The following is a 24,116-nucleotide window of genomic DNA, read 5'->3' on the forward strand; positions in this document are numbered from 1 at the left end:
ACTGAATGTTCCCACTGCTCTTCCCACTAGTCTGTTCACCCACATCAGGTATCCCACAACACTTTGAAGTCAGTTCTGGAATTAGAAAATAGGAAACTTGTCAAAGCAAGGCTGTATGAATACTTTGTTAGGTTGGATCATATTAAAGAAGCTCTGTATTAAAATCACAAATGAGTTTGATTCCCCATAGTTTAAATTCCAGGGTATTACTAATTAAGAGGTCTCTTGGTTTTTGGCCTCTTATTTTTACTGTTCCTCTCCCTCTCTGTGTGAAACTTGAAAGCTTCTAATTGTGTTAGTACATCCTAAGACAGAGTCTGTTCTCAAAGCAATACTTCGTAACAACAACTACTCACACAGAGAGAGACTCAAAGCGATACTTTGTAACAACAGAAACAGCACCCAGAGACTCCCCGCCCTTTTGTTGTATTCATCTTGCTTTGTTAACAATTGTGATTAAAATAGAGATGGAGGATATATGTGGATGGATGCTTGGTGTGGATAATAACTGAATGATCAGGGAGGTGCCAGCCTAAGAATCCAGTGTCCATCGTCTGAAGAAGGCGTCAAGTGGAAACAACCAAAGGACCCCCAGAGGTCAACTGGAATCCACCCAACAGCCTCAAGGATGGGAGAACCGAAGAACAAGATAACATCTGGCAGCACGGAGCAGTCAGGAATGTGCCATCTGCTGATTAATTCAGCAACAGCACGATGAAGCAATTCCCATAGACTGGCATAGGAATAAATTTCCTATAAAAATGGACTCTAGAAAGTGAGAACTTTGGAGTCTGACTCTGCAAACCAACTTCCAGAAGCATCAGATGAGCATCTGACAAGGCCCTGCTCCCTCCTCGTGTCCAGGCCACCTGGCCAGTGGCTTGGCACGAGCAACTCTAAGGCTGGTAACTATTATGATAACCTTGCAGAACCTCTGTGTGTGTGTGTGTGTGTATGAATGAATGTGTGAATAAATATGAAATTGAAAGGAATGTTATACCTATAACTAACTACTTACTATGATTCTTTCTGTATTCACAATAAATGTGGCATTTTGCCTTATTCCCTTTAATAAGATCCTGCTGGTTTTTATTTTATTGGTATAACAACTTTGTACCAAGTACAGTCAGAGGAGTACTTTCATGGCTCATTGTTAGGGGGCTTATTCCTTCACCCACTTACTTCCCTGGTCCTTCTTGCATGAACAGAGAGCAACAATACCCGAAGTCCAATGGTGCAAACAATTCGATGTTTATTGGGGTGAACTTCCAGGGAGCATGATTCCAGTTTCCTTCCTTAGTGTCCCCCTTCCCAGCTCTGACACCACAGAGCCTTACACCTGTGTCCTTGTTCCCATTCCTGCCCTTAGCCAAACACGATTCCAGTTTCCTTACCCCCATTCCCTGTTCCCATTTCCCCCTTTAACAAAACATGATTCCAATTTCCTTACCCCCATTCCCTGTTCCCATTTCCCCCCGCTACACCCACTTCCTGATTGACTGCAAACTATATTGTAAAACTTGCTTTGCTATACCTTAGCCAATCATTTTCCTGAAATTTAACTAACCAATCCTAACATATTGTAACATGATTATGTAACCAATTATATCCCACCACCTTAATTAGTTTACACCCAGCAAAATTAATTATACAGCAGACAGGAACAATCATAGAACCAGACAGAGATTATACAGACAAAAAATAGCAAAGTGGGAACTATAATGACAAAACAATACAGAAGTGAGGATTTCACATCCCAGCTATTGATAAGCGAGTTCTTGCCAGACAGGATGCTATCAAACTAAGTTTCCTTTTACATTTTCTAGGCACTTCCGTTTCTCTGGAGGTGATAGGCACTATCAGGACAGGATTGTATTCCTAACAGCCCAATAGCACCTTATTTCAATGTGACTAGTTTGGAATGTGAGGATGTGACCGGTCGCTTCCCAGCTTATGGCTGCCTCTGCTGCTTAGCCAAAGGCCTTAGCCTAAGAACAGGGCCTCAGACTGTCACGGTAAGAGAAGGACCTTACACTGGCAGACAGTGATTTTGATTCTTTCTTTTATACCTCTATAACTAGCCAAGTGATAAGAATACACCTAAATTCTTAGAGTATAGGCCTTTACAGACAGGCCTGAATATCTATATCCTAACACTCATCACCACTTGGAATGTAGTATTAAAAGCAAGATACAGGAAAGTATAGAGCAGTACCATCACAGCCCAGAACCGGGAATGCTAGTATCCAAAACTAAGATAAGGAAGGTACAGAGTAACAAGTTAAGGAACTGGTATAAACTGGTGGGTTGGATTTTAGTGATGTACAAAAAGTTTCAGAACTTGTAAAATCATACTATAAGTAGTTGAAATGGGTAGCTTTGAATCACACCTTCTGTGTAAGGTGAACACACTGAGAATTTGCTTCCCAAAGGAGGGTGTGTATGTGTCCTTTTCATAGCGTACTGCTTTGTCTTTAGACAATCACTTCGGCTGAGTTCAGTTATTTGGTCTCTTGAACGTTGTTAAGAATGAACTGGGAGCATTCAAACAAATAGCTACACCTTTGAGTCAATTCCCGGGAGTTGCCAAAAGGGATCTGTTCACTCTTTTATCTTTCCAGCAATCTATGAGGCATTCTCATCAAGCTGGTTTTAATGACCTGAATATTTGTACTATAGAGAGACCCATTGTATGGTACAACGTGGGAAATTTTCCTCAGCCACATGATGGTGATAGGGCAGCTATTGTGAAGTTAAGTGGGGTGTGGGGAAAAAAACCCTTTTGGTCACTGATTTAAGAAGCACGAAACAAAATAGTGAAAGAATGTCACCATAAGGCCATGTAATATGCTGCAGGGAAAACTACTTCTTGAAGCCCCATGTGGGTTTCACACCGTTTGATGGAGATGGGAGGTATGTAGAGCTCATTCTCATACCTCCCATGAGGAGGAGGAGGAGGAGATGGCACATTTAACTCTGCCACAAGGGTGCTGGAGAGGAGTTATCATAGAATAGAATAATAGAATATTAGGGTTGGAAGAGACTTCAGGAGGTCGTCTAGTCCAATCCCCTGCTCGAAGCAGGACCAACACCTGCTAAGTCATCCCAGCCAGGGTTTTGTCAAGCTGGGCCTTAAAAACCTCAAAGGATGGAGATTCTACCACCTCCCTAGGGATCCCATTCCAGTGCTTCACCACCCTCCAAGTGAAATAGTGTTTCCTAATATCCAACCTAGACCTCCCCCACTGCAACTTGAGACCATTACTCCTTGTTCTGTCATCTGCCACCACTGAGAACAGCCGAGCTCCATCCTCTTTGGAACCCCCCTTCAGGTAGTTGAAGGCTGCTATCAAATCCCCCCTCACTCCTCTCCTCTGCAGACTAAACAATCCCAGTTCCCTTAAGCCTCTCCTCGTGCCCCAGCCCCCTAATTATTTTCATTGCCCTCTGCTGGACTCTCTCCAATTTGTCCACATCCTTTCTGTAGTGGGGGGCCCAAAACTGGATGCAATACACCGGATATGGCCTCACCAGTGCCGAATAGAGGGGAATAATCACTTCCCTCGATCTGCTAGCAATGCTTCTGCTAATGCAGCCTAATATGCTGTTGGCCTTCTTGACACATTGCTGACTCATATCCAGCTTCTTGTCCATTGTAATCCTCAGTCATCTGTCCAAATTTCCACTTCCTGTAAGCTTCCTTAAGCTTACCAAAGATTTCTCTGTTAAGCCAAGCTGGTCGGCTGCCATATTTTCTATTCTTTCTGCACATTGGGATGGTTTGTTCCTGCGCCCTCAATAAGGCTTCTTTAAAATACAGCCAGCTCTCCTGGACTCCTTTCCCCCTCATATTAGCCTCCCAGGGGATCCTGCCCATTAGTTCCCTAAAGGAGTCTAAGTCTGCTTTTCTGAAGTCCAGGGTCAATATTTTGCTTCTTCCTTTCTTCCTTTTGTCAGGATCCTGAAGTCGACCATCTCATGGTCACTGCTGCCTAGGTTGCCACCCACTTCTACTTCCCCTACCAATTCTTCCCTGTTTGTGAGCAGCAGGTCAAGAGGAGCATGACCCCTAGTTGGTTCCTCCAGCACTTGTACCAGGAAGTTGTCCCCAACACTCTCCAGAAACTTCCTGGATTGTCTGTGCATTGCTGTATTGCTCTTCCAGCAGGTGCCAGGGTGATTGAAGTCCCCCATGAGAAACAGGGCCTGTGATCTGGAAACTTCAGTTAGTTGTCCGAAGAAAGCCTCGTCTACCTCCTCCTTCTGATCCAGCGGTCTATAGCACACGCCCACCAGGACATCACCCTTGTTGCTCTCGCCTCTAAAGTTAACCCAAAGACTCTCAACAAGCTTTTCTCCAGTTTCATACTGGAGCTCTGAACAATCATACCGCTCTCTTACATACAGTGCAATTTCCTCCCATACCTGTCCTTCCTGAACAGTTTATACCCATCCATGACAGTGCTCCAGTCAGGTGAACTGCCCCACCAAGTTTCTGTTTTTCCAATCACATCATAGTTCCTTGATTGTGCCAGGACTTCCAATTCTTCCTGCTTGTTTCCCAGGCTTCTCGCGTTCATGTACACGCTCCTAAGATAACTAGTTATGGAAGGTGACATGGTTGCAGGTCATCTTCAGGCTCCTTTTCTTAATGTAGGAGTAAGCTGAGACTCTTGAGAAGACCCGCTGTGTATTGTTAGGTTTGGGTGATGCAAGTTTCTATGCAGAGCTGGGTTGAGAGCTTTTGCTCTGCCTTAGGCTTGGTTTAGTCCATTCTTGAGGCAGGGTGGGTTTTTGACAACCAGGCATTGGTATTGGGTTGAGTTTCCTGGGGAAAGGGATTGACCTGGCTGCTGTTTGACCCTCTCATTTCGGGACTGATGTACATGTGTACATAAAGCAAGCTATGCCTAGAATGCACCCAGCCTCCGCGTCCCAATTTCTCTGGACTCGGAAGCCAACCTGCAAGGCCCAGCACATCTACCACTTCTTGGCAGAGGGACGACACTGGTGTCAAAAGAAGGGGCAACTGTACCCGTGCTTGCAATGAGTATGGAATGCTGACAGAAACGTTTTTCCCCAAAGGGAGCTAGCCATATATTTCCCACCTTAAGGTTTGGTGTGGGCTTGCTGTGCTTCACTTTTTTGCATGGCTCTGTGTTTCCTGGCTTCAGCTGAACGCAGAAGGGGAAGTAACAAAATACGCTGAGACAATCTGTTGTGGGTGGGAGTGTGGGGCGGGGGGTGTATGTGTCAGCAGAAATCAGCTGTTGCTGGAAATCTCAGAAAGAAATCTTGATCACAGGCTGTGAATGACGGCAATAAGCCTCCAGATTTGTAGACGTTAATCCCAACCCGGACTCCAAAGCTCTTGAGGCTCACTGGCTGTGGCCAGCAAGCTGCTGCCAGCAAGCTGCCAGCAACTATCAAGATTGCCAGGTCAAGTGCCACAGTGTAGTTGTTACAGGTATGGGAAGGAAGAGGCAAGGGAAGTGGGGAAAACAACATCCCTGAATGAAGACACCTGACTCCAGCCGGAACCAGCTCTGATCATGAAATTTGTAAAGAGAGAGATGGAAATTGCTAATTAGATGGTTGGGGCAGCCACATATGGGGAAACCCAAAACATCACAAAGCCAACTTTAAAAAAAAAAAAAAAGGGACACTCAAGGCCTTCAGCCTATAAATTTCAAAGGCAAAAGTCCCGCAAACATCGGTGTCATAGGTATCCCTTCCTGGCTGTTTGCACAGCTCAGGATTCTGCAGGCTACGGTAAAGTCCTTGTTCTGTAGCTAAATGGAGGAATATTCCAAATCAGGAGAAGGAATTGCATGTGAATTGACTGCTTGAGGCAACATCAAGACAGAAACGCCCACATTTCTCACTTCTCTAGGATTGCATCTAGGTATAATTTGGTGGGTACAAATTAGAGGCCTCATATGACCTTCTTCAAAAACTTTGAGATTTGTTGTTGCCGCATTAGTGCCTGCAAATGTATCTCGCAGAAGAAAGGATGGGGTGAATGTCCAAGAAAGGAGCAGGGAAGATACAGAAAGAGCCAAAAAGTGTATATGCTGCAGATATTCCCCTCTCCAAAGAGTTTTGAAGTCTTGGGAAATCTGTTGCTATTAGCATTAAGGCAGCTTGTGGGCTGTGTAAAATTAGAACTCACACAACAGCTGTGCATAGTCCAAGGTTAATGGGACATATGCCCAGGTCATGTTTTCACTTGGGTGATTAGCAGCAGTGCAGACGGAGGTTCTCTTGCCTTAAGCTATTTTGGGAAAACTGAGGGAACTTTTCCCAGCATGAGCATAGGATGAATGGAAGTACTTAATTTTTAAAAAGTAGTGCTTTTCCTCGTAACAGAAAAATGATCATAAACTTCCAAACATTTTGCTGCCCCCCCTTCCAACCAACACTCCTTTTTACAACATAATTTTTAAAGTACTCCTTTTCTTTTAAAAAAACAAAACACTATTTCTGATTTCAGTGCCCAGCAGCTTGCTCCCTTCTGCTCACCCTGACTCGCAACCTATTCCACTGTCAAAGGCAGATGTGCTCCAAGGTAGAGTCACAAGAGCCTCCAGCTCCAAATTCTGATTGCTGTTTGCGTAAAACACATAGGACAGCTGCACAGAGCTAGTCCATGTACAGTGGCACCCCTTTGCCCAGTCATGTGATGTTCAGAAGGCTGCAGCACTGGGAAGCACCTACCAGGGCTGGGCAGTTCAACTTCTGTGTGAACTTGAGGGAGTTGCCAGCCCAAATATCTTGCCTGGAAGAGGGGCTGGCAACAACTGTGAGATCCACGTAGGGCTGAGAGCCACACATTCCCTCCCTGGATTTTCTGATCACAAGGAAACCTTAAAGGAAGGGAGTAGAGATAATTGACAGCTGGTGCACCTCTAAGGGCTTACAATATTGCTCAGACTGGTACTGCTGCAATAGGCAAGTGTGGACTCACACAACTTGGTCATGGTTATCCTTCCACAAGACATCCTTCTCAGCAATGCTAACACTTGACAGCTATTAGGGGACACTAAGTAGTAAACAAAGACATGTGCCTTGAGCCCCCGCTGAAATAAACTTAAGTAAAATAGCCCTGAGCTCCCATTAGCTTCTTTAGTTATTGATCTGTATCCAGGGTATCTTTCCAAGTGGTGTTTCAGCGTGAGGTATAACTAAACACGATACAGGGATCAGGAATTACATTTACAATATTTGTAATTGTTCCAATTTCTTCAGCCTTGCCTTAAATGAGAAGGTAAACTAGCCCCCCGCAGATTGCACCCATTAGGTCTTTTCATATGATTTTAAAATCTCTATTTCCCATTGACACAAGACTATAACTAGTAATAAGTCAAAGACCTTCACATTCTGATTATGGAGAGCAGCTGGGAACATAAAAGGAGAGGTTAAATGAGATAAACTGACACCATTTAAGTCCTTAAGGGACAGACTTTCAAAGCAAAGCATATGCAATTATATGCATCAGTTAGGAATGCAGTACTTATAAGTACTTCGTGGGTATTTGGCCAAATTGAGTATATAACTAGCTGTGTAAATACCTTGATCAAAATTGGCACTCATGCTTTAACCATGTATTTGCAACTGTTGGGTCAGCTTCACTTTGAAAATCTGGTGCTAAAACGTAAGTAGACAGAATAAGTAAGCAGACAGGGTTCAAAAAAGAACTAGATACATTCATGGAGGATAGGTCCATCAATGGCTATTAGCCAGGATGGGAAGGGATGGTGTCCCTAGCCTCGGTTTGCCAGAAGCTGGGAATGGGCAACAGAGGATAGATCACTTGATGATAACCCTGTTCTGTTCATTCCCTGGCATTGGTCACTGTCAGAAGACAGGACACTGGGCTAGATGGACCTTTGGTCTGACTCAGTATGACCGCTCTTATGTTCTTATTGTTTTCTCTTCCTGTTTAAAATCAATGGGGAAAACGAAAAGGGGAATTTATTTTACATATTTAATATAGACATTGCTCATTTGCATAATTGTGCCACTTTCCCCCTTCATCTGCTCTTTAGTACAACCTTTAAAAAGATGGGAGAGTAAAAGGGATTTGTAAATAGGTTATTGTATTATAAAATGAAAAAAATTCCCATTACTTCTCCTATGTATCAGTAAGCAAGCAAGCATGTGTTTAGCATCCAGAAGGTGGAACTCCCCTGCTGGGTTGCAGTACAAACAGGTCACTTTCTGTAGTGCAATATTTAACCTGGAAAGAAAGGGGCATCTTTTTGCTTAAAAAGAAAAGGATCAGTTCTAACAAACCCCAGCATATTCTTTACAAAAAGTCATAATACTGCCTCTCCCACGCAAAGTTCATGAAGTACCTTAAAAATATCAACTAGTTGAGCTTCTCAGCCCAGCTGTAAGATAAAAATTGTCCCTATTTTACAGTATAAGTGCCTAGGGATTAGGAAACCTAGGTTCTAACTCTCATAGGTTTGCGTGTTAACAGTTAGATGATATTTTCTCTCTCCTCTTAGGGCTAAAGAGACTCAATGAGCAATCAATACATTGGTCATTCACCTCTGGAGTCCTGGATTCAAATCCTGCCTTTGGTCAAAAATGAAGATGAGTTTGCTGCACACAGTCTAGTCCTTATGGATTTGTCTACATCATGTAACCATGGAGAGTCTCATAGCAACCAAGGACCCCAATGCTACTCCCATTGAATTTAATACATGCTTTGTCACTGAATTCAAAAGGGAGCAGAGTTGGACAGTGCTGCAGCCAGGATCACGTGTGGGTAGCTCACAGGGCATCTGACCCTAGCCCATTTATTCCATCAAAATTAATACAAACAGCACTGCTTGGAAAATCTGAAGCAGCTTTACATAAGATTAAATAATAAAAATCAATAATATAGGGGCTACTGCGCTGGTTGTATGGTTTCTATTTAATGCAATGAACCGTTCTCCATTTTTAGCTGCCTCTTTATTTTCAATATGCCAATACATTTTGCACTGACAGCACAGAACTGCACCATAAAAATTTCATGGAACAAAGCTGGAGATGTTACAGCCGTGTAGGACACAACTGGGACTTTTACAACCGGAGAAGTTGTTGGAGGCAGCTTGAGATAAGCACGTTAGCTAGATGTTTCTGCCAAAATCAGGCCAATAGTCAGTAGAAAAACCACTTGCCTCAAAAGTAATAGTTTCCACTGAGAAACTACACAAGCAAATAATGATAGAGAAATATTAAGTATAAAATAAGGTTTTGAATTTGAGTTTACGCAATAAGTCGGGCTTCCTGCTGAGCCACGGCCTGGCTTGTTGCCAATCAGCAGATGATCATCTGCCCTTGTTCAGGGTGTGATGATTAAAATTAAAATGTTTGCTTATTAAAATAGTGTCTCTCTTTAAAAAAAAAAGAAAGGAATGGGTCAAAGGAAGTCACAGCTTTCTGAGATTTACTCAGAACAAAGCTCTGACAAAATCCAGGACTTATGAACAAATGCTAAGTGAGTAAGTGCAATAACAGACATAGAGACATCATACCTAACAACAATTGCCAAGACCCCGGTAACTACTGCTGAGTAGTCGTATCCCCATTTTACAGCTTGGGTTGGCTGCTCGAAGGATAGGCCCTGTTGTTACTGGTTATTTCTGAATCTGTCCATCAGAATTTTAAGCAGCAAACCCTGTTTTTCCAGATCCAATCTCCGTGGCTGGCTATTCACATCCTATCCTCATGCTCTTGCATCTGTAGGCTATCCCGCCTCAGTCTCCCCTGTAACCCACAAGTGAGTTCTTCTCACGCTTTCTTCCTCCACAGCTTGTCAACGGGCTCCAGTGCTGACCCCTCTTGTTCCGCTTCCACGGAGTACAATGGTGGAAGCACCGAGGTGGAACTTCCCCGGTACAGGACTTTTCTGCATCTGTAGGAGGCCAGCAGATGGCACAGAGGAAGAGAAATAGAGTGCAGCTGGAATGCACAGAGTTACCTTCTGGTCTATCATATCACAGCTCTGCAGCCACCACGTGCCCAGACATAAGACACGGAACTTCTGTGGTTCAGCTACCTTGAAGCACTCTTAACGCCTTTCTGCATGTGAATAGTCCCAAGACTGAGGCCTAATTCTCTTTTGTCTTATCTGGTTCACTGCACCACGCTAGCTCCCTCACAGTAAAAAATACACCTAATTCCTGTGACAAAGTTGGGGTGGGCAGCTGCAGGAGGGTCGGGAAAACAGGTGTGTTAGCCCTAGAATGCTCAAGGCCCTTTTTCCTACAAGCTGGGAAGGGGTTACTTCAGGTCAATTAGGGACACCTGAGTCCAGTTAAGGGCTGCCTGAAGCCTGTTAAAACCTCTCTCCTGGTGGGGTAAGGGGGGGACGGACACAAACTGCTGCAAGGCTGGAGGCAGCTGGGAGATAGGCTTCTCCAATGTGAGAGACTTGCACCCCTCCCCATAGGGGAGACACCCAAACCCAGCACCTGTTTAGGGGAAGGACTGACAACCCAGGGCCAGCGACAGGACAACACCTGCCCCAGTGGGGGGCCAGGGAAAGGTATTCCCTTTTTTCGGTATGTTATAGACTTTGTTTGGCAGAGGAGCACTTCTCAGGCCTGCCCCAAGGCCTACCGGGAAGGTTCTGAGAAACAAAGCCTGAAGAAGGAAGACAGACACGCTCCAGAGTGAGGCTGATTTACCCCAGGCCCTGTCCCTGCCAGAGGAGGGAGCGCTAGGTCTAACAAGGCAGAAGGGGTGCCATGCCACATTCCCAATTCCAAATTTGCATATGCTCTTGTGGTACTATAACCCCTCATGCCCAGAACATTTACCTCTTAAGAGGAAGGAATCAGAGAAGTCCAGGAAAGAAACTTTTAAAAAAAAAAAAAAAAAGGAGAAGAATTTGTTTCCGTATACTACAGGACTCTGAACAGAAAATTCCATTGTAAAGGCTAATCTCCTGCAAGTTCCCCTTTTTGGGTGGAAATAAAAAGAAGAGTCATTCAAGCTGCATTCAGTGACCTTGTCTAAGAGAGGCCAAGATGAAGAACCTGGCAGTAGTCCTGGCAATAGCCCTGATGGTAACTGATCTCCCTACACTGACTGGTGAGTAACTTTTCCCCTTAGAACTTCACTCTCTTGTACAATTTGCTTTTAAAAGGATGTAATGTTCACCATGAACCTGTCAATAAGCCCTATAAGCTATGACTCTCCTTTTGGCTTGGGCGCTATTCCTACCCCTCGATTAGTAAGACCCTGATTCAGAACGTTGAACTGCATAGGCAGATTCTCATACCCATGCACAGATCCAGAGAGTTCCACCTGTCACGCCACGGACAGCTCCATTTCAGTGTGTTGGGGTATGCAGGACTGGAGCCTATACTTGTATTCCTCTTTACGTTATATTGTGTTATAGTGGAGTATACAAACCAGTAAATAGAACTATCTACACACACACTATTTATAGTGCTTTATAGTCCAAACCCATGTACAGTACTCCCTCTTTTGCTTTTCTCCTTATAACATCCAAATCAAACATCTTTGAAAATATGAATGCAACACTGCAAATGAGGCTGAGCATGCTGTATTTTTTAATTCACCAGTTTTAAATGTTAGTTACAATGAAACTATGTTAGATTATGATTTCTTTAAATGGCTGAGAAATTAAGCTGTGCTGAATAGAATGAATATTCCTGTCCTTAAGTGTCTTTTTGTAACTTAAGGTTTTGCCTAGAGGGATTCTCTACGTTTTGAATCTAATTACCCTGTAAGGTATTTACCATCCTGATTTTACAGAGGTGATTCTTTTTTACTTTTTACTTCTATTAAAATCCTTCTTTTCAGAAACTGAATGCTTTTTCATTGTTCTTAAGATCCAAGGGTTTGGGTCTGTGGTCACCTATACAAATTGGTGAGGATTTTTTTACCAAACCTTCCCCAGGAAGTGGGGTGCAGGGGTTGGGAGGATTTTGGGGGGAAAGACGTTTCCAAACAACACTTTCCTAATAAATAAACCCAGATAAACGTTGGGTGGTGGCAGTGGAAGTCCAAGGGCAAAGGGTAAAATAGTTTGTACCTTGGGGAAGTTTTAACCTAAGCTGGTAAAAGTAAGCTTAGGAGGTTTTCATGCAGGTCCCCACATCTGTACCCGAGAGTTCAGAGCAGGGAAGGAACCTCACGCATCCGATGAAGTGAGCTGTAGCTCATGAAAGCTAATGCTCAAATAAATTGGTTAGTTTCTAAGGTGCCACAAGTACTCCTTTTCTTTTCGCGAATACAGACTAAGACGGCTGCTACTCTGAAAAATGAAACTATAGTTTGACGTAACTTGGCAAAAGGCTTGTGATTTCTCATATGGGGAGTAAATTAATATTTATCTCTCGTGCCTCTTATAGTAATTCTTCCTCTCTACAACTCTAGGCAGGGAGAGATTATTGGTTCATTTTGGTTCACCAGTACTGCCACATGTTTTTTACCCTCTTGACTGGGTAAAACGAGATTAAGAATGTTCCACCCAGCCCCTTTAAAATTCCACAATTCTGTTTCTGATCAAATTTGTCTTAACCATTTTTTGCTAGTGACTTTGAATAAGAAACTTAATATGACCATTTATTAATTACATGTAGCAGTCTGGAAGTCAGCTGGCAACTCAAATCATTTTACTGGTGAAACAGATGTCAAAACATTCAGTTTTAATATCTACTGTGTAGCATCACCACAGAAACTGTGGCCCTTGATGTTTGGTTTTCTTACCTGGAGCTGTAAAGTAAGAGTTGGGGATTGATACCTGTTACTACTAAAGCCAATTGGAGTTTTGCCATTGAGTCCTATGTGAGCACGATTGGACCTGTAATGATATTGGAAAAATTAACCTACTGCATGCTAAGCAGGGGTACCTAATTAGTCAAAGAAAATATCAAGGCATCAGTAAAATTGACCCTGATCCTGCAAAAACTTAAACACATGCCTATCTTTATGCACTGTGAGTCGTAGACTTCATTGAAGTCAATGGCACTGCTAACAGTATGTTAAGTTAAGCATGTGCATATACCTTTGCAGGATTGGCACTGTTGACACTACTTTAAATCCCCAAACGCTGACTCCCCCTGCCCCCCTTCTCCTTTCTTGACGTTGTGTTTTACACTCTGTCACTTCACTGCAATAACATTGCAAAAGGAATTATTACTGTAACAATTATTCTTTTATTATACTTTTTAAGGTACCAATCACTTATTTTGTACATAATGGTAGAACTAACGGACTGTGTAAAACATTGGGTAAATTTTCAAAAGTGACTTAAGTACTTGAGAGACTAGTTCCCATTGAGTTTCATCTCCTAATTGCCTAATTCGTTAAAAATGGGCCTTAGCTTCTGAAATAAAAACCCTTACTACTGAAAATTAAAATGAACATTTAAAGTAATATTACATGGAAGGTTATTATGTCTTGGTTAAACTTAACACAATTTAACTCAAACGTGGAAAAGTCTATTAGAACAAAACCAATGATTTTTTGGCTGAACCAAAAGGCAAACATTTTCATTATAAAAAGAATCCAACTCCCTAGAACAGAAGGAAAAAGTTAGAGCCTGTTTATTTTGGGGAGAGCAGGATAGTGGGTAAAATTTTCAAGAGTCCCTTTTTCAGAAGCAGCTTAAGAACTTAGAAGACTAATTTCCACTTAAATAGGTCTGGTCTATACTTAAAATTTAGATCAACCTAGCTACAAAAAACTCACACTCCTGAATGCCATACTTATGGCAATCTAACCCCCAATGAGATGCGGCTAGGGCAATGGAAAAATGTTTCTGTTGACCTTTCTACTGCCGTTCACAGAGATGGATTACCTACGTTGACAGAAAACCCCGTTTGTCAACGTAGGAAGCATCGATGCGATGGCATGATACCAGCATAATTGCAGCACTGCAGCTGCAGGGTAGATGCCTTTAGGCTCCACATTTCAGCATCTATCTCCAATTTTAACGTTCTTCCAAACTAGTTACCTCCAACGATATCTCACTTCTGTAATTACAGTACAGTGTAATAGACGGGCTTGAAGGAAACCTTCACTGCTTCTTCCACCTTTTAACGTCTTTGTCCCCAGTCCTGTAAGTTACTCCCTGCAGGCAGACTCCTGTACCCATGTGGAGTCACTCACAGGATCGGGGCATTTGTTAGTTTACATCTGAACTGAACAGGTCAGATCCTGAAACTGATTGCACGTGGGTTGGCTACTGGGCCTCTGTGAAACCCCGCTGATGTCCATGGAGCTCCATGAGCCCCAGCAGTCCTTCCACACAGCCCTGTAATGGGCATAGAATAAATGTATTATTCCATGGGCATAGAATAAGTGTATTATTAATTACTTGTATTGTGGTAGAGTCTAGAAGTCAGGGCACCAATGTGCTAGGCACTGTACAAGCAAAGAGCTAGATTATGAACTTTTCAGGGCAGGGACTAAGTTTAAGACTGTAGACAACAGATAAATACAAACAAACCAACCTGCGGCATAAGGAAATGATGAAATGACATTAGTGAGCATGATAAATGGTGTTCATAGCATATGAGTTGCCTAATCATTGTAAAGTGTTCTGCAGGTATCACAAAAGAGAGAGAGTTTGAAGGAGGGCAAAAACATATCCTTAATTCCCATTCCGCTTTCCCTCACACGGCTATGGCTCATAGTCAAAAAGACAGTGATGTAAATTCAACAGTTATTTTCATTAGTGTTTATTCGTTTTGAGGCTAGGTTATTTTTGATGTGCTCTCTGTAGTAGCTTAGAATGGGTTTGGGCCTTGGCAATTTTTGGCTAACAGAGACAAATAGATTGTTTTGTTCAACGCTTCCTGTTGCAGGTCTACCAATGGAAAGCCTTCTACTCAACCGGAGATGCAGATGCCGCAAGCAAACCTCAGAGGTTATCAGTGCTTGGAAGATTAGTTTTATTGAGGTGATTCCTCAGGGGATTCAGTGTAGAAGAAAGGAGATTATGTAAGTGGGAACTCCAATGACCCTCAATTTATGCAATTTCTTTTGTCATTCATTTACTGAGTAGTTTGCGTGATCAGTTTTCTATCCAGGGGTTGTTTATACATGTCCTGGCTCAGCTCTTGAGATCCTACCAGACCTCTTGCAGATTAACTAACAGATTCCACTGAATCTGAGACCTCCATGCAAGAAGAGGCAAGAATTGCCCCTAGCAAGGATGTGAAATGCCTCTATTCACTTTAATGGGGTGTGACCTCTGAATCCTCACTGGCCTCGTCTAAACTAAGGAAAGGTGCATTTTAAAATGTGTTAGGTCTCGTTTCTGTGACATCTGCCATCTTGGCCAACGTACCAGATACTGAACTGGGGACCTCCAGAGGTAAACACATGAGTCTCTACAGCATGAGCTAAAATGCCAGATTTTGTAGCTAGGGGCCATAATGAACTCGCACTGACCACTGGATTACATCTACAGACACAAGTTGCACTGGTTTCACTAAAATAGTGTAAGCCTGATAAATCCAGTGCAAGTCTGTGTGTACTTTTACAAGACACACTTATAATCGATTTAAAACTGGTTATACCAGTATGACTCAGCTGTAAATGTACTGAGGTAAGTTAAGCTGACGAGCCATATGTACATCCAGTTATCCACAGAGCGGTTTGCATCAGTTTAAAATCACACTAGGGTTGCCACCTTTTGAAATGCAAAAAACCCAGCACCTATCCGCCCCCATAAGGCAAGCCTGCCACAACCACAAAGCAACTCCACAACCCACCCCCAACCTCTTCTCACCCTTGTGTGACTCTCGTTCTCTCTCACACACATGTGCCGTGCACTCGCATGTTGGTGGGCAAACAGCTGTTGTAGTTCAATAGTTTTGATCTGTTATCTCCAAGTGCGGAAGTGGGAACACTGCAGAATCTTTAGCTGGCCACAGAAACTCTTATCAATCGATATCCCAGTGCATTGTGGTGATAATGCAGATCTTTAGACTCATGTAAAAAAACAAAAACAAAAAACAAACCCGGGAGATGACTTTATTTTTCTGGCAACTGTCAAATCCATTTAAAAAACAGCCCCAATCCTGTGAGTTACTCCATGCGGGTACAGGAGTCAAATAACCAACCTCTGCCCTGTGTTCAGGGGACCTGGGGCCCGGCTCCATAGCTCAGGGGGTGAGGTAACCCTAAATTGCATCTTTAGTTAAACTGGCACAGTGTGGGCCTGGTACACCCTCGAGAGTTGTAACAGATACAGCTATTTCAGTTAAGGGGTGTGATTTATATTTTTTTTAACTGAAATAGTTTTACCAGTACAAGCCCTCGTATGCGTCAGCCATAGCAGTATAAAGGTGCCTCAGACCAGTATGGGCTATTCCCCTTCCTTGTACAGGAATAGCTAGACCCGTATAAAGCACCTCTACACCAGTATAACCCACCTGGGTAGGTTGTACTTTACCTCTGACTATACAAGTAAAGTTGCACAACTTCATAGACAAGGCCTCGGTGTGTTAGGTCAGACTTTAGCTACCAAGTTTCAATTAAGTGCTCTTTCACATTTAGCAGTGAGAGTGGACAAGTTTTAACACTTTAAAAAGAGAGGAGAGCCCAGGGTTGAAGATGGCCAGCTCACTTCCCCCCTCCCTTTTTTTTTCTTAAGAGAACTTAATTAGAACTTGTTAGCTGCCACACAAGGAACCCACAGATGCTTTTTCCTAGTCTAGACAAAGTCGGTGTCTCAGGGCTTGCCTGCACAAGAAATGTTTCCAGTTATATCTGAGGAGTTAAACTTCTATAGCCATACTGGGATAACTCCCCGCACAGACACTTTTAATCCAGAATAAGAGTAGCTTTCTCCAGTTTAGTTTGAACTCCTTCCAAAAGTGACATAAACTAAACCAGAAAAAGCTGCTCCTATTCCAATTAGTGTCCATGCAGGGAGTTATATCATTAAAACTTTTAATGTTTTAAATTCACATTTTAGCTTAATGGTATAAATTTCCTGTGTAGACAAGCCCTGGTGCAAACCCCTCGGTGGACACTATGTTAACTTGATGTAAACATGGCTCTTGTCAGTTTAATATAGGCCATATTTGCACTCAGGAGTAGCCCTGACTGAGCACGCAGGATACTTGCCCCTCTGCTCCCCCCTAAGTGTTTGTGGCCCCATTGGAACTCAACTTAATTAGTTGCCAGTTAATTCAAGTTAGCTAGCACCTTTGTAAATGCTAATTTAGACACTGCACAAATTTTTGTGGTTTACTGTAGGGCTCTGCCTGGGGTACATCACAGCTGTGTGTGTCCTGGAACAAACATTTGCAGAGAGTATCTAAACTGGCATTTACAGAGGAGTTGGCTAAAATGAGTTAATTGCCAATTGTTACTTGAGTTACAACACAGCCATAAACTCCTCTCGCTACATACCCTAAGTGTAAACAAAGATATTCAGAGATTTGCACCAATTTTGCTAGTCAGGATTTAACCTTGCTTAAAATAAGGTAAACCCTGCTTCGCTGAAAGCCCCTGGCACGTGTTTGTCAACACTTAGCCTATATCTTCACTGCGGAGCGAGCTGGGGTGAATAGCAACTGAATCAGCCATGCGCAGGTGTAAGCAGCCACACTGCAAAATCACACCAAAATCTACTACATCCTCACTGGGCCTGTGCTCCCCAGTGTGTCGCACAGACCTCTGGGGGCATATCCCGTGGTTCCTTGTGCTGCAGTAAGAACTGTGTTCTTTGAGCTGCTCTAGGAATCTTTCCTAATGAATTGTGGGAGAAGTTGTCTGTCCTTCTGGGCACCGAGAGCGAAATGTGAGAACTTTGAGCGAAATTAAGGACTATCCGTGCTTGAGTGGTTTAGCCTGCACCTTGGCTGCAATGTGGGTGTGTTACTGGCATGAGTGAAGGCAACACCTGAGATTTAACCCACACCCCCAGCCATGCCAGCTAGCCCAGGTTTAGAACACCACCATCAAACCTGGGTCAGAGCTTTTTGTGTGGGCAGCAGGAGGGTTGGGGCAGCATGCATGTAAGAACCCAAGTTAACTCTGACATGCCGTGAAGGGTCAGCACCGGTGCACTGCACTGAATGCTGAAATTGCCAGTTCCACACACCCAAACCCAGCTCCCACTTCAACACTGCAGAATTACTCATCTGCAGGGGTGGATTAGCCACTGGCCAATGGGACCCGTGCCCGGGGGACCCAGCCAATTGGGTGGTCCTGGAAAATTGCGTGCCCCCACACCCCGACCTGCTCCGCTGGTGCTTCTGTGCCGGGGAGCGGGGGAAGCCCCTGTGCCCTGATCCCACTCCCCAGCAGCAGTGCCGGGCAGGCAGGACAAGTCCCCGTTCCCTGGCAGGAGTACCAGGTAGGGTGGGGGGTGGAGGGACTGCAGGCTAAAGGGGTGGGGAGGGGGCCCCCACTTGCTTTGGCCCAGGGCCCCACAAAACCGTAATCTGCCTCGGCTCTTCTCGCTAGGTGACCACCTGGAAGATGTCCCAAGATTGATATTATGAGACGCTAAAATGACCCCATTATTTTTCAGACTTACCCTGAAGAATAAACAGAGAGCCTGCGTGTATCCCAATGCACCATGGATCCAGATATTGCTTCATAAGCTGATGCAGAGGTACTGTATATGCAGTAGCTAGTCGCCACCTTCCAGTGGGCACCTTGAGAAAGAGGTGCAAGACTACACAGCAAAATAGTTTTGTTTTTCTGGCTCACCAGTTCATACTGAGAAACAGCCAGGGGTCTACAGGAGAGAGGGTGAGGAGTCTAATCATACGCAAGTCACTTTTGCTGCCACTCGACATTCAGAAGAATCTAGCAATGTGTTATATTCTGCCACTTCAAATTCCCTTCCCCTGCAGAGACCAGCCCCTAGTGCTATTCTGCACCATTAACCCGCTGCTACGTTCTACACTTGGGGGAGCAGTATTTCGGGGGGGGGGGGGAGGCTTGGAGGAGAAATAGCATTATGCAAACGCTCGGCATCACCCAAGAGATGATTCATTTCAGAGAAGCTTGGAAATGGGGGCGTAAGACGTTTCGTTCCCGAACATCTAGGCATCAGAAACAGGTGCCTGGGTAATTAACCTACATTCCCCCCCTATCACCACTGGCATTCAAACATCACAGGCCCCACAGTAGCAGGAACAGAGCGTGAACAGCCCCCCCGTTCAGAGACACTGTGAATTGCCATTTGCAATTTGCCATAATTGATGCCTGGTTTGGATACTTTTAAGTAACTAAAAACAGTTGCTACCTTATTTTCAAAAAAACAAAAACAACTTTTTTTTCTCCCCTCTCAAACCAGTAACAGCATCAGTGCAGTGCAAGTCCTGGACTGACTTTTCCCAGCAAAGGGAACCGAACAGAAGCCGGCTGACTGAGGGACTGAAATTCCTTTCCTGGAGTGCAACGGTTCACTGATTTCCCAACTACTATTACAACTTGCTATACTATTTTTTACTCTACTACGCATGTTTAAGGGCTGCAGTTTGAAACTCTATAGTTACTTGTGATTGCCCTCGTCAACCTCAGGGGAAAGAGTGCGGATTTGCGCCGATTTTGATCGGAACAGTAAACATGAACGCTGCCTTGTGAATGCTTAATGTTACTATTGAGACACATACTGTGAAGAGCTTAGCTCCAAATATGTTGCGGGGAGGATACGAGTGGACCCTCCCTATTCCTGCATAAGTTAACTATTGAATAATTAGTAAAGTGTACTACTCTACCCTACAGCATAGGGTAAAACTCCTCTTCTTCAGCTGTCAGTAAAAGCGCATCGCTTCCCTCCTGCTAGCTCGCACGCTGCTACTTGGCACCTCCTTTCAAGCTCTATGTAACTCTGTCCCCTGACCGCCTCTAATTATAGACCCTCAACTCCACCAGTGCTTCCACCCATTTGTCAACGTCTTGAACAACTGCCTCTGTGTCGTCTTCCACATGGCCCCCCAGGCATGGTATGACCTCTGAGCGTCCATCCGCCAGGCTGTAAGGATAAGGCCTGGGTCTGCAGCCATGTAAAAAGAGCAGCAGCCTTTAGCTGAGAAGCAGGAAGTCGCATCCTCACAGTCCATCTAAATTACATTAAAAAAAGGTAATATCAGGTTGTTAAGGAGGAGAGTGTGTCCTAATGGCCCCCACTATCACCAGAAAAAGAAACAGATCTTAGGATGGTTAAAGAAAACTTAGTTTGATGGCCTTATCAATAGCGCTGGTGGTGAAATCCTCTTTTCTTTCTTGTTTTGTCATTATGGTCCTCACTTCCCTATTGTTTGTCTGTATGACCTCTGTCCCGTTCTTTAATTGTTTCTGTCTGTTACATCATTAATTTTGCTAGGTGTAAATTAATCAAGGTGGTGGGGTAGGATTGGTTAGAAAATTTTGTTAGGATTGTTTAGAAAAACTTTAGTTAAATAAGTGGTTAAGGTATAGCTAAGCAGGGCTCAAGTTTCACTGTATAAACTGGGTCCAAAAGGAAGTTCTTTGGGAACAAACTCCAGGACACGGCCCCAAGAACAGAGCTGCCAGACCTCAACACTCTGCCAGTGACACCATGCAGAAACTGGAGTCCCCACATGGACCTGATCCTGACTGGCCCTCAAGTTCATCTGCCTGGCTGGGAGTGGTGAGCACTACACGTGTAGAGTGTGGATTCTGTTTTCGGTGCTTGCTCATAAATAGAGGATAAGGCTTTTTCACTGGTAAAAGGTCTTGCAAACCCACAGAAAATTACACCCTGAACCCTAGGAATTGGGTGAGGGTGGGTACTTCAATTGACAGGGTTACGCCCGAGCCCTAGGAATGGGGTAAGGGTGGGTGCCCTAGAGTGTGCGAGTAACAGAGAATTTTGTGCAGGTAACAGGCCCCAGCCTCTCTGCTTTTCAGTCCCTCTTAACTCACTTCTGCCATGCTGTCTATAGTGAATGTTGTAGATTTGTACAGAAACCCCCCCCCATCCCCACCCCAAATCCTTCCCTAATCTCTGTCAACCTGCCTCTTCTTAGACTGCATCTCCTTAGGACAGGGGCTATACCTTCTTGTAGCTCTAGAAAGAGCCTAAGGTATTGAGGCTACTACTGCAAACAATGGAGTATTGAGTGTCTTATTCAAGCGGTCACCCTGACCCACTTGAGTGTTAGTAAAACTCAAGGTAGACTAGCATTTCCACTACAGAACCCATTTTTCCAGATGACATGATTTGACTGTGTAAACCTTCTATGTGTAACAAACCCTGCTTCCACAGCCCTCATGTATGTTTCTGGTCTTTTCTGGCTCACACATAGATTAGTTACCTAAGTACAGGACGCAGCAGGGTAGAGGAGAGAAACCGAGGAGGCACCTCCTCTGATTGATCTTTGTCTGTGGTCCAGGAACTTTAGTTTCACCTGTGGGGTTAGTGCGGAAGGACTATTACCCTAGGCCAAGGATTCTCCCACTTTTCATTTTGTGGGCCACCTTGTAAGAGAGACTCTTATGGACCAATGGCCCTTTCCCCCCACAAGTTGGTTCTGAGAACATCCTCTGGTGCCCAGCCAGGGAGGACTCCATGAATCACATCTGTGAGGCCCTGTTTTAAGGAGTAAGTATATGGTCAAGTGCTACTCCCTACCTTGCTCATACATGCCAGATGGCAGCAACAGGCTTTATTAAAAGGTAATACTCTTCATGAAGTAACTCTGCTTTCCCCCATTGCAAGTTTGAGCTCTCATTATTAGATCTCTGATTTACAGCAGGTTCCAACCAAGATCCCCATTGTGCTAAGTGTGATACAAAACACAGAGTAAGACACAGTCCCTGTGTGCCCCAAGCAGTTTACAAAACAGAGGCATGGAGAGGGGAGTCACTGCTGGTCAGTGGCAGCATAGAGAACAGCACCAGGTGTCCTGACTCCCAGGCCCAGCGGCCTATCCACGTTCTCGCTCCTGTGAATATTTATGTTCCATTCATTACCATGCTATTTGAGTCACCTGTCTGGGTAAGCAGAAACATATGTAGGATGCTGATCTGGATCATTGCATTTCACTTCACAAAAGTCATTAGTGGTGGTCCAGACTGCTATGCGATTACAACTCTGCTGTTACCAGATACAAAACTAGACTGGCTTCTCTTTTCCTAGGGTTGCCATTTCTGTTCTGACTGCACTTTAATTGTACTGTACATTATGCAATACAATCATTTATGCACTTGGTGGTTTCAGATTTGAGAACTGGTTCCATTGGGATTTCAAATGAAAACTTTGAAGAAAAACAAACATGCAGGTGAAGTTTCATTAGGTAAAATTGCCTAAGGCAGCCACCTCATTCCAATGCAATTATTACTCCATAAGATGTAGTTCTAAATAAAAGCTCCCTATTTTATGAAAACAGCTGGGTTACATGATCCTGCAAAACACACATTCCTTCCTCCCTCCCTCCCATTCAGCGAGAGTTTGTATTAAATCCTTTATCCATTACCTTGCTCAGCTGTATGTAGTAGATAACCCTAGTCCTACAGTTTTCTGAGGTCTAATCAAGGAGCTCTACATTTAATTAAGTCCTCTTTTTAAATTGTTTTTTCCATTCATAACTCAAAAGTGACCGGCCACAAAAACTTCAATGTATATTTTAAACTCTCAGTCAACAACCATTAGGCTTCTATGTGAATTATTTCTCTTTCCTCCCCTTAAAAAAGAGGATCACACCACAGGTTATTCTGTGGTTTTAAAGGAAACCTTTAAAGGAAACCCAGAACTTGGCCAAGATTTAACAAAAAAATATTTTGGATACGTAACCCGAGACACTTTAAAGGGGTCTGATTTTCAAGACATGCTGCCCCCTGTGAAGAAAATCAAACCCTTTTAATATGTCTCAAGTTGAGCACCTAAAATCACCCATCACTTTTGAAAACCTTGATCAAGAGCGGGACTGGCTGCTATCCCAAGCCTTTGGCTATTCACGCTGTTGTTCCTTGTTGCTGGTATCTTAGACTTTCCCAGCCTTTGATTGAAGGTGGCAGGAACGGCCACAATCTTCACTTTCTAGTTACTCAGGACCAGCTCTGGGCACCAGCAAAGCAAGCACGGGCTCGGGGCGGCACAATTCCAGGGGAAGCATTCCGGCCCCCCCTTTTTTCTTTTCTTTTTTTTTTTTTTTGCTTGGGCAGTTGCGCTCTCGGAGCTTGGGGCGGCAAAAAACCTAGAGCCGGCCCTACAGTTACTCCCCTCTGATCCCTGCTTTTTACAAGAGATCACCCAGCAGCACCACCACCAGGAAAGTATAATTTGGCAGGCCAAAAAAGAACTTGAAGAGCAACTAGCAAAAGACTCAAAAACCAACAGCCTAAAAAAAAATTTAAGTTCATCAGAAGCAGGAAGTCTGCGAAACCATCAGTGGGACCCTGGATGATTGAGGTGCTAAAGGAGCACTCAAGGAAGACAAGGCTGTTGTGATGAATTCTTTGCATTGGTCTTCACTGCAGAAGACGTAAGGGACATTTCCACACCTGAGCCATTCTTTTTAGGTGACAAATCTAAGGAACTGTCCTGGATTGCTGTGTCAGTAGAGGTGGTTTTGGAACAGATTGATAAAATAAACAGCAATAAGTCACCAGGAACAGATGGTATTCAGCCAAGAGTTCTGAAGGAATTCAGATATAAAATTGGAGAACTACTAACTGTGGTATGTAACCTATCGCTTAAATCAGTTTCTCTATCAGATGACTGGAGGATAGCTAATGTGACTCCCAGTTTTTAACAAATGCTCCAAAGGTGATCCTCGCAATCACAGGCTGGTAAGCCTAACTTCTGTACCAGGCAAATTGTTTGAAACTATAGTAAAGAACAGAATTATCAAACACATCGATGAACACAGTATGTTAGGGAAGAGTACACACAGCTTTTGTACAGGGAAATCATGCCTCATCAATGGATTAGAATTCTCTGAGGGGAGGTCGAAAAGCATTTGGAGAAGGGTGATCCAGGGGATCTAGTGTACTTAGACTTTCAGAAAGCCTTTGACAAGGGCCTTCACCAACGCTCTTAAGTAAACTAAGCAGTCATGGGGTAAGAGGGAAGGTCCTCTCATAGATCAGTAACTGGTTAAATGACAGGAAACAAAAGGTAGGAATAAATGGTCAGTTTTCAG

General features: G+C 43.8%; 1 protein-coding gene and 1 long non-coding RNA gene across 2 annotated transcripts; one reads left to right on the top strand and one right to left on the bottom strand.

Annotated features, from left to right (window-relative positions):
• Window positions 1-17,241, bottom strand: LOC122465408. The gene is made up of 3 exons (XR_006290234.1): window positions 17,028-17,241; window positions 11,195-11,198; window positions 1-26 (listed from the first exon to the last, which is right to left on the bottom strand). It is a non-coding gene; the product is annotated as an uncharacterized LOC122465408 (long non-coding RNA).
• Window positions 10,828-22,358, top strand: LOC114021036 (C-X-C motif chemokine 13-like). Its single transcript, XM_027828802.3, has 4 exons — window positions 10,828-11,091; window positions 14,841-14,976; window positions 18,527-18,610; window positions 19,301-22,358. Exons 1-4 carry the CDS (start codon window positions 11,028-11,030, stop codon window positions 19,332-19,334), a joined length of 318 nt encoding a protein of 105 aa, XP_027684603.3. The 5' UTR covers window positions 10,828-11,027; the 3' UTR covers window positions 19,335-22,358.
• The last annotated feature ends 1,758 nt before the right edge of the window (window positions 22,359-24,116 follow it).

The sequence above is a fragment of the Chelonia mydas genome, chromosome 4 (assembly GCF_015237465.2).
Source record: "Chelonia mydas isolate rCheMyd1 chromosome 4, rCheMyd1.pri.v2, whole genome shotgun sequence".
Classification (NCBI taxonomy): domain Eukaryota; kingdom Metazoa; phylum Chordata; order Testudines; family Cheloniidae; genus Chelonia; species Chelonia mydas.

Excerpts from the sequence above, each read along its gene's own strand:
- LOC114021036 (XM_027828802.3), top strand. The coding sequence starts at position 11,028 with ATGAAGAACCTGGCAGTAGTCCTGGCAATAGCCCTGATGGTAACTGAT. Across the intron at positions 11,092-14,840 it reads TGATCTCCCTACACTGACTG|GTCTACCAATGGAAAGCCTT; the intron begins GTGAGTAACTTT and ends TTCCTGTTGCAG. Across the intron at positions 14,977-18,526 it reads TGTAGAAGAAAGGAGATTAT|ACTTACCCTGAAGAATAAAC; the intron begins GTAAGTGGGAAC and ends ATTATTTTTCAG.